We start from the raw sequence: 9,527 nt of genomic DNA, 5'->3' as shown, positions 1-9,527 counted from the left end.
CCGCCGCGGGGGGGGAGTCGACGCAGTCGCTTACGCTTTCGCTCGGGAACGGGTGCAGGAAGGTCCCGGCGGCCGCCATCTCGCCGTCGTCCCGCGGGGTGCCCGGGGCGTTGCTCAGGCCGGCCACGGCGCCGGGGGAGCTCTGGGGGCGGCCGCGGTCAGCGCAGTACTCTCCCCCACCCCCGCGGGCCACCCTGCTCCTCGCGCGTCCCAACCCGGACTAGGCCTCACCGCCCTGGTCAAGCCCGCCTCCCCGCACACTGGGAGCCCCAGGCCCCACCCCACGCAGGAGCGCCGCCCCTCACCTTCGGCAACCCGTCCATATCGCCCGAGCCTGTGGACGGACAGACGGCGGGCCGCGGCTCAGGCCAGGCGCCAGGCGCGACTCCCCCGTCCAGGAGCCCAGGGTCAACCGAACCCCTCCCCGAACTTCCCCCGCCCCTAGTCCCCACTGCTGGGGATCTCGGACTAAGGGTCTGGACAGGGGTCAGTAATGGCACGCATGGCTTCGTCACTGGAAACTCCCCCCCCCCCCCCCGCAGCCCCTGCCACAGGGCCGCCTGCCGAAGCCCAGGGCGCAACTGGGACGCCCCAAGAAAAAGCGAGTTGGAGGGGAGGGAGCAACCGCCAGGGGGCGCAAAAGGCTTGTGAAGCAACGTGGTTGGGGAGTGGGGGGGGTGGGTCTCGGGATGTCCACTCACCCAGGGATCCGTTCACGTGATGAGGCTCCATTGCACTCATGGCCGCCATGGGGCCCTCCGGACCAGGGCCGAGCGGGAACTGCGGGCAGCGGGGCAGCGTGGGACCAGGGCCACCAGACCCCCAGTGGGGCCACTACTTTCCACACCCCCACCCCTGGAACCCCCTCGACTCACATTAGCCCTGCCAGCGCCCGGCCCAATGGGGTTCATGATCGTGTACATGTTCTCACTGGAGTTGGTGGAGTCTAGGGGAGATACCGGGGCGTGAGGGGATGGAGTGTGAAGGTTTCTCCAGGCACACCCTCCCTGTACCCCACCCAGGCTGTACCACCTCCAGGGCTGGGCATGATGGGTGTTCCTGGGGGCCCGCCTCCTCCTGGGGGTCCCTGTACAAGGAGGGAGACAGAGAAGGTGAGGAAGAACCCCCCCCCCACCTGCCGCCCACAACCCCTACCCCCGCAGCTTGAGCTGCACAGCCACGGCCCCACTCAGCCCCACTCACCGTGTAGCTGCCGGGGGAGGACGAGGAATAGGGGATCTGGGGAGAAGGGCAGCTATGAGCAGTTGGTCTGCTCTACCCCTCACAAGCTGCCACCGCCTCCCCCTGGCCCTCCGGGCCACCACTCACCGAGTTTCCGCTGGGGCTGGCCCACGGGCCCCGCACTCCAGGGCCCCTGGAAGAGGCAATGGGTGGACCCCGGGGTGAGGCCAGGTAGTACACTGACCCCACTGCGCATTCCGTCACCCCCCCCACCCATGTGCCCCCAAGTAGGCGCGCAGTGCAGCAGACATTGTCTGAGTTGGCCTTCAAATCCCATCCCATCACTCACTGGCCTTTGGGCCTCAGTTTCCCCACCCAAGAGCAGAGTAAACAATATCCAGGGCAGTAACAATGTCCAGCGGAGCTCGAGCCTGCCCCAGCACACCAAGTCCGGGAAGCTGGGCACACTCCAGGGGTGCGCCTGGGGCCTTACATGTTCATGGTGGGCAGGCCTGGGCCGCTGAGGGAGTTGGGTGGGGGCCGCATGCCACCTCCATAGCTCTGGGAAAGCAAAAGGGCTGTGAGTGGCCGAGGTGTGGGGGGAAGGCCCTGAGGCACACCCTCTCTCCTGGGCCCTGCCCTCACCTGGGCTCCAACGCTGGCCATGCCTCGTGGAGGTGTCACCCTCTGCATCGGGCCCATGCTCGGATGCCCTGAGGTGGGGACAGAAGGGGGGGGAGTCAGGCCACCCACACTCCCCAGTGTGGACATGTGCTGGATGGGGGTGGTTCTGCACAGCACCGAGACAGCTGGGACCAGGCATTCCGCGCTGGGGTCCTGCTGAGTGGACAGGGAGGCGGCCGCAGGGGCTTTCCTACTCACCCTGAGCTCGAGGGGAGGGTTCCGTGGCTCCAGGGAGGAGGGGCTGGGAGCCGGGGAGGCCCACCGGAGGCTGCGGAGGGGGCACGGCAGCACTGAGCCAGGGTGCCGCCACCCTGGCCCAACTCCTGCCCCCCCTCCCCTCATCCCTCTCTCACCTGACTCGGCATCCGCAGGGTGGGCCGGGGGCCCCCTGGGAACCGCGGTGACATGAAGGGCTGGAAGAGGTGGGCCGGGGATCAGCACCTCCCTCCACCTGTTCACCCCGCAAAGCTACCCCATTCCTGCGGCGCCCGGGCCCCAAGCCTAGACAGCCCCCTCTTCCAGGACCAGCCAGCAAACTGCAGCCAGCCAGTGCCTGGTGCATGAGTGCGGTGGGGCTGGGGGCTAGAGTTGCTGGGACCTGCGTGTGTGAAGGGACGCATCAGAGGTCCTTACCTGAACATGAGGCCCCATCATGGGGGCGTTGGGGTTGTGGGGGGGCTGCTGGGAGCCGGGGGGGCCCTAGGAGGACAGAACCAGGCGGGTTGGGAAGAGCGAGGTCCACCGAAGCTGCACTGCTGGGCGTGGCCCTGCTGGGCGTGGCCAGGGAGGGGGCAGGGACGCCATGGAGGCGAGGGGGGGGGGCAGTCCTGCACTCCCCCTAGTGCAAGATGGGGTCTGGGGTGAGGAGGCCCTACGGAAACAGTCAGGGGCAAGACCCACGGCTCAGAGAGCCGTGCTCTAAGGCCCTTAGCAACCTGGCTTGAGCAGACCAACCGCACCAAGACCCCGCCCTCCCCTGCGCTGCGCCCCCTCAACCGGCCCCTCCCCCACTGGCTCCACCAAAGCCCAGATGCAAAACCCACTGCACTGACCACCCTCCCACCCAACTCCAGCCTGCTGGAGCCTCTCCCCACGGGAGACCTCCACCCTGTCACTGCCCACCCCCGTCACCTTTCAGCATAGCCATTCAAGAGTTGCGTAACAAGGGGCACCAGCCTGGCTATACCTGGAAGAAGCCGGGTGCCATGGGGCCTGCTGCCATTGCGTCGTTGGGGGCCATGCTCCCCATCACTGGACTAGGGGCCGCTACAGAGCCCTGTGGGGGTGGGGAAGGCCATGAAAACCAGGTCAGATCACTTCCTGCTGGAGTGTCCCCTCCTTTCCAAAAGCAGTCCGCTCCACCAAACAAGGAAGCTGGGTCATCTGACCCTCTGCCCCTGTATGTGAGGATGGCTGGAGGCTCCTGTGGTGAAGAGCCACTCCCCCTGTCCCCACCCGGGATTAGCAGCCCTGACTTGGCCGCCTCCTCAGATGTGCTCTGTGGCCCTCAGAGATGGCCTTTGCCTCTTTGCTGTACCTAAGACCCCAGAGGTGATCAGGACCCTGCCAGGCTGAACGACAGCCCAAGGAGGAGACCAGTGTTCCCAGTTCCTAAGGAGTCAGTCCCAAGCCTGAGGGTTTGGGGGTGTCTGAAAATGCCAACAACCCAGGGCTCCAGTGGGCATGTGCCTCATCCGTCTGGCACACACTTTTTCTTTCCATCTGAATTTAACCTCAGACTAGGGGGGGAGTGGGGAGCGGCGCAGTCCCTGACTCCAGGCCCAGCCCAACAGGCTGGCCAGGCAGATGAGCTGGACCCACAGCTCTACCCAAGATACTCTGAAAATCAACTGGCAGCTTCAAGATGAACCTCCCTCGGGGAAGGCTCCTCCCTGAAGATGGTGCACAGACCAATCCCCCTCCTCCTGCAAGGGAGGGAAATGAAGAGCAGGACTACTGGGGTGGGGTCTTAAGGCCTCTAGCTTCCTGCAGATGGAGGAGAGGAGATGACCGACTGCTAGAGGGGAATTCCCATGTCAGCCAAGGGCAGAGATGCTGGGGGCAGGCTGACAGGCCACTTCCTCTGGTCAGTTCCAAGTCCCAGACCTGTCTGCCTTGGGGCCCACAGAGCAGGGACGAGAGGGGGGAGACGGAGGCCTAGTTTACAGGGCAGAGGGGACACATCAAAGGATAGGGAAGAAGGAGGACTCTGAGGGACTGAGTAGAAAAGAGAGTAGCTCTCTGGGGACCCCTGGACTCTGGTCTGTCTGGATCATCTGCCTCCACTCTAGGCCTGACAGGACCCAAGAGGAAGGGTATGGTCTGGTGGGTCGTTGCTGTGTCTGGGGCTGGCACAAGCCATCACACAATGGATGCTCAGGACTTTGCAAAACTGCAGCCACTTGGGTTCAGAGGAGTTCGGCATTTTGCCCACAGTCACACAGCATTTCCTGCCCTACAGAAGCAGGGAGAAGGCCCCTTGGCTGAGTCAGAGCAGGGCCCCTGGAGACATACCCTTCCCCCTGGGGGCTGCAAGCTGCCCCCCTTCCTGTCCCTTCACAAAGGTCAGCCTCTGAAGGACTCCAGGCCCCAAGGGGGGGGGAGGTTATGGGTTTGAGCCTCCCCAGGCTTACGGTGACTGAAAGCCCTCCCAGGGCCCATCACAAACCTTTTGAAAGCTCAAGAGACCCTTGGGAGGGGGGGAGATAAAGCTTTCAGCCCCCCTCCAAACTGCTGCCCCCCTTCCTCCACCTCCTGCCTCCCGCAGACACAGCCTTACAGCCGGAACAGCTACTCTAGCAGGCGCCTGTCTCAGTGGCTGAACGGGGGCACCTCTGAGCCCTAGGTCTGTCTACCCCCCTTCCCCACCACAGGGAGTGTGGGAGAGCAGTCCCCCTCCTTTTGAGCCACAGCAGGCGCCAGAGCATTTCCTGGTAGGGAGGGCAGAAGTGGGGGCAGCTGCTCTAGGCTGCGGACCATGAGATGTGGGGGCAGGGAAAAGATGGGGTACCCCTCACCCCCTTGGAGTTCCCCAATTCTAGGCCCAGAAGGGTTAATACAGGGCAGTCCACTCTCCTTGGCGGGTGGCCCCAGCTAGACCCCCCACGTCAATCATCCACCCGGAGACGCCCTGGCCCAACCTGCGTTGCTATGACTACGGGTTGGGCGCCGCTAGCTTTTCCTGGAGATGCCGAGGTCGGCTGCAGAGCGGGGAGGGGCGAACTGAGCCTCCCCTTGGAGGCTCCCCGCCACCACGTAGCGGGGGCAAGCAGGGCGCTATACTCATGTTAGGGCAGCGGCCAGGCAGGATGTGCACCCACAGCCACAGAGGACCTGTCACTCGGGGGCCAGGTCACTACCCACTGCCGGTGGGAGGAGGGGGGTAGAGGGGGTTCTCCCATCCCCCCACTCACGTCCGCTGTGCTGTGCGGTCTCCCCCGCCCACGCCACACGCGCTCCGCTGCCATGGTAACCGGCGCGCTCCCGCTCCCAGGAAGCGCGTTCCCCTCCGTGGGAAGCACCAAGTACTCCGCCCTCCTTGCCGTCCCCGGAGGCGCCCTGAGAGGCCGCTAGAGTGCTAGAGTCGCGGAGGCAAAGCCCAGCAGGGAAAGGAAGGGGCGCTGAGCAGGCCGGGGAGGGGCTAGGGCTCTACTGGGAGAGAGCGACCTCACGGAGTCAGACACGCACGCACACAAATCCAAACACCCCTGGAGCCCCAATTCTGGCAGGAGAGGGATGGGGGGACATCACACGAGCTGTGGGACCCAGTGGGGAACAACAGTAGGACCCCGGGCCCCATGGCTCCCACACACAGTGTAAGGCGTGTGTGGAGCATCTTCAGGGACAAGACGAACCCCTGCCCCTCTGGGGCTGCACTCCTGCCCTACAAAGGCCTGCACTGGGCAGGGGAGGGGTTCATCATGCAGGGAGGAGGTCCACAGCTGTGACCAGGGGCAGAGTATGATGGGGCCCACCACGCCCTGGGAGGCCCAAGGGGGCAGAGCGGGCAGGATTGCGCAGGGTGTGAAGACGCCAGCGGTAGGAGCCTGGGTGCACCGGGGTGGGGCGGTGGGGGCGGGGGAGGTAGGAAGGTGTAACTCGCCTAGAGCTGCTGCTTCCCCCTTGAGTGGGCCCGGGGCCCCCAAGCCTTTCCTGGCCAGCAGAGACCTCTCGGAGAAGCCAGGTGGCCAAGCCCCACACCCAAGGCAAAGAAGATAAAGGCAGGGGCTGCCATCTGCCCACAACAAGATGCCACCGGCCGTTTCATACCATCCCCTCTCCTCTCCAGACAGGCTTCTGACCCCCCTCAACCCAGAAGGAAACTGAGGCTGAAGAGGTGACGTCAACAGCCTCAGTCACCAAGCAAAGTCAGGAAGTGTGCCCACTGCTGGGCCTCTACTGCTCAAGGGTGCACCTGCCAGTTAGCCACCCCCCACCCCCACCCCCACCCCGCCTACGCTCAGAAAGGCTGGGGTGGGAGGGCACACGCAATAGTGACCCCAACCTTGTCCCCCCCCCCACACACACATAGACACACACACACAAACTACACATGCACAGCTGGGCAGATGGGGAGGCAGGAATTCAGATGATGGAGAGGAGAGGTGGTGCTGGCCTCAGGAAGGTATGGGGGCTGTGGGGACCCTCCAGAGCTGAGTGCAGTGGAAGGAGCCTCCCCTATCCCATGAGTAACCCTATGCTGAGTAGAGGGAATAGGGACTCCCCAGAAGTGGCCAGACCCCAGATCCATCCCCACAGTCAGACCTACCTGGCCACCCAAGCCAGCCTCAGGCCATGCAGGCCCCCAAGGCCACAGGCTCAGAAACCTGCCTATGCCCACAAGCCCTGGTCCCAGTCCCCGGGGCAGGGACTCACGTAGTCCTGGAAGGCCTTGGCCTCATTTGAGTGCTCACACGCCTCTCTGCGGTCAGGTGCTGCACAGTACAAGTCCCAGAACACGCTGTGGGCGGCAGGGGGGGGGGGGGACGATGGTTTCCCCACACGTCCCCACCCAGCCCCCCTCCATGGCCCACCCTGGCCAGCCTCACACGCACCACCACCAGGAATGCAGGAACCCTGGGGGCTCCCCCAGCGTAATGTTCTTCTCCCATCGGATCTGCGGGGGGGAAGGCAAGACAGTGAGAGGGCCCTGCCTGACCCCTTCCAACTTGATACAGCCCTAGCCTAGGCTGGTACCCAGGGAATGCTGGGGCAGGGGACCAGGAGCTCAGAGGAAGGGAGCTGGGAGAGGGGCAACTATTTTGAGGGGCAGAGAAATGGGCACCGATCCTCAGATGGCCAGTCTGATCCCTGGACACCAGTCCACGGTGTCCCTGACCCTCCTCCCCACCCCCTCCCCTCAGTTCCCAGGCCCAGCAGAGGGGCAATCCAAACCCTACCACTGGAGCCCCAGTGGAAAGGAGATGGAGAGGACCCCAGGGTATGGGTGGTAAGGCAGGGCCCAGCTTAGGGGGCTCTGCCTGGCCAGGCCAGCTTACCTCGGACAGAAAGGTCTGGGCTGACTTCTGGGCACCAACGTGCAACAGGTACTCGTATACATACAGTGCCAACCTGCAGGCAGGCAGGGCAGAGACTGGCTCAGGCCTGGGGCCCGCCCCACGGCCCCACCCCACGGAGTCCCTCCCAACACCACGGCCAGCCTCACCCGCTGCCCCTACAGGTTCCCCAATCACCGACATCTCCCCCACCCTGACAGGTGATGACTTCAGTGGCTCAGACCAGCCAACTCCTATATATCCAACAATACCCAGCCTGCAGGCCCTTCTTCTAGGCCACACTCTCAGCAGTCCCTAACCCCCAACTTGTAAGCCAAAGTCTGCTCAGTTCCACACCAAGTCCTGGCCTCACCCTGCCCCAGAACAGCCTCAGTCCCCAGGGAGGTTTTCTGCCCAGAAGAAAGGGCTCCTGGATGTCTCTCCAGACTATGCCCTGGGTGGGGTCTCCCAGCCAGTACCCTAGGCCATGTGGCCAGGGCCCAGTACCTAATTCCCTCCTAGCCTTGCCTGCTGGAGGCCCTGAGGTCTTCCTCTTCCAGGTGTCCCTGGACCCCCATTCTCCTTCTCAGGCTCAGCACCCATCCACCGTGGTGGCCATGACCTAGCTATGCCAGCCCTGCAGGGAGAGTCTGGAGAAAGGGTAGGTGAGGGGCAGCAGGGGCAGCAGTGCCGCTTGGTTTCCATGGCACCTTGTAGAAACACAGTGCTGGGTACCCCTAGACACACCAATTTGGCCACTGCCCGTCCCAAGAACAGGCCACCTGCTGGCCTATGTCCTCCACAGGGCACATAGGAAGGCCGGCCCATCCACACCACCTTTCAAACCCCTCCATCCTCAGCCTCCACACCCCCTCATTGGTCCTCCGCACCAGCAACCGGCAAGCAGGGAAACAACTTCCTGGCCCCTGGGTCACCGGTTTCCCAACCATCCACTCCACAGTTACCGGACCCTCCCAGTGTTCCCAGGGACCTACTGCCCATGTGGGCTGGAGGGGTACAGGGTACAGATCTAAGACTGGCAGACTCCCCGAGGGGCGGCCTGAGCTGGAAGGCCTTTGAGTACTCCTCCCCACTCAGCTGGCCGGCCAGCCCTGGCTGAGGGCCCCATCCTAAAATAACCCTGCTTTGACTCATGTTCCTGCTCTCTCCCCACCTTCCCAGCCAGGCTTCTTGAGCCTCACATACCCGCCCCCACATCAAATCACTCCCCCTTCCTCGGTTCCCCTCAGACCTCACAGAGGCAGTTCTAGCCATTCTTTCCAGGCCCCACTCCCTGCCCTGGCCCATGGACTCTTTCCTTGCCCCGGATCCTCTTCCTCCATCCATCCATTCAACATTTGCCCAGCACCTCCTTGTGCAGTGAACACAACAGACACCTGTACCCCTTCAGACTACCTGCTCATGGAGAGACAGGGAAGCAACAATACCAAGGGGAAGCTAAGTTCTATGGTGGGCTGGAAGGCTGTGGGTGCTGGGGAAGGGCAAAGGGGAGGGCGTTGAGGGGTTGGGTTGGGCAGCTGTCCTAGGGTAAGGTGTGCCCCTGACTCACACCACACCAAATGAACTGTGACAGCCACCTACAGGGACAGGGCACAGAAGGATAGAGCTCCTGGTGTTAACGCAACTCCAAGGGTGGGTTTTCCTCAAGACTGGCTGTGGATTCCCCCACAGGCCTCTTAGCCTTCCTGGCCCCATGGCCTCCATGTTTACCTGTCCAATTCACTCCTGTCACTCTCTTCCTTTCTAGAGGCTTTCTGAGCCTTCAACTGGCTGGAATCTTCCAGCCCTGCATCCATCAGTGAAGGAACAAATGTAAAAAGCCAATGGCCTGGAGCAGAGCCAACCAGCCCAGGCCTATCAGCCGCCTCACCTTCTAGGTAAGGAGAGAGGCTGAAAGAGGTCTCGCCAGTCCCTCACCCATTTGGGGGGCTGCTGCAGGGAGCGGGAAAGTCGGGGGTGAGATGCCCAGAGACAAGGAAGCAAAATGAGGTGGGGAAATCCAGGTAGACCTGGGGTAAGGGTAGCGGTGGGCAGTGGGGAGCTGCATTCTGGCTCAGTGAGCCCCCTGAAGAAATGACCCTTGGCTCCTACCACATCTGCCAAGGGCTCTACGCTGCCAGCCGTTGGGTCCTCCGGCACCTCTCC

General features: G+C 63.4%; 1 protein-coding gene across 3 annotated transcripts in view; it reads right to left on the bottom strand.

Moving 5' to 3' along the window:
* The window catches only part of SSBP4 (single stranded DNA binding protein 4), an 8,645-nt gene extending 665 nt beyond the window's left edge, over positions 1 to 7,980 (bottom strand). Inside the window, exons 1-17 of one of the 3 annotated variants that reach the window (XM_029917759.1) lie at positions 7,890 to 7,980; positions 7,365 to 7,437; positions 6,921 to 6,982; positions 6,742 to 6,826; positions 3,053 to 3,142; positions 2,500 to 2,565; positions 2,220 to 2,279; positions 2,065 to 2,134; positions 1,828 to 1,895; positions 1,676 to 1,743; positions 1,330 to 1,375; positions 1,204 to 1,239; positions 1,033 to 1,087; positions 876 to 946; positions 702 to 780; positions 306 to 334; positions 35 to 142 (exon numbers count right to left, since the gene is read on the bottom strand). In XM_029917759.1, coding sequence (XP_029773619.1) covers positions 35 to 142; positions 306 to 334; positions 702 to 780; positions 876 to 946; positions 1,033 to 1,087; positions 1,204 to 1,239; positions 1,330 to 1,375; positions 1,676 to 1,743; positions 1,828 to 1,895; positions 2,065 to 2,134; positions 2,220 to 2,279; positions 2,500 to 2,565; positions 3,053 to 3,142; positions 6,742 to 6,826; positions 6,921 to 6,982; positions 7,365 to 7,437; positions 7,890 to 7,939 — 1,116 coding nt within the window. In that variant the 5' untranslated portion in view covers positions 7,940 to 7,980. The remainder of the gene's footprint in view (positions 1 to 34; positions 143 to 305; positions 335 to 701; positions 781 to 875; positions 947 to 1,032; positions 1,088 to 1,203; positions 1,240 to 1,329; positions 1,376 to 1,675; positions 1,744 to 1,827; positions 1,896 to 2,064; positions 2,135 to 2,219; positions 2,280 to 2,499; positions 2,566 to 3,052; positions 3,143 to 6,741; positions 6,827 to 6,920; positions 6,983 to 7,364; positions 7,438 to 7,889) is intronic. The other 2 variants (XM_029917760.1, XM_029917761.1) reach the window with 2 other exon arrangements.
* Between the last annotated feature and the right edge of the window lie 1,547 nt (positions 7,981 to 9,527).

Source organism: Suricata suricatta, chromosome 12 (assembly GCF_006229205.1).
Source record: "Suricata suricatta isolate VVHF042 chromosome 12, meerkat_22Aug2017_6uvM2_HiC, whole genome shotgun sequence".
Lineage (NCBI taxonomy): Eukaryota > Metazoa > Chordata > Mammalia > Carnivora > Herpestidae > Suricata > Suricata suricatta.
This window is presented reverse-complemented; position numbering and strand designations above follow the sequence as displayed.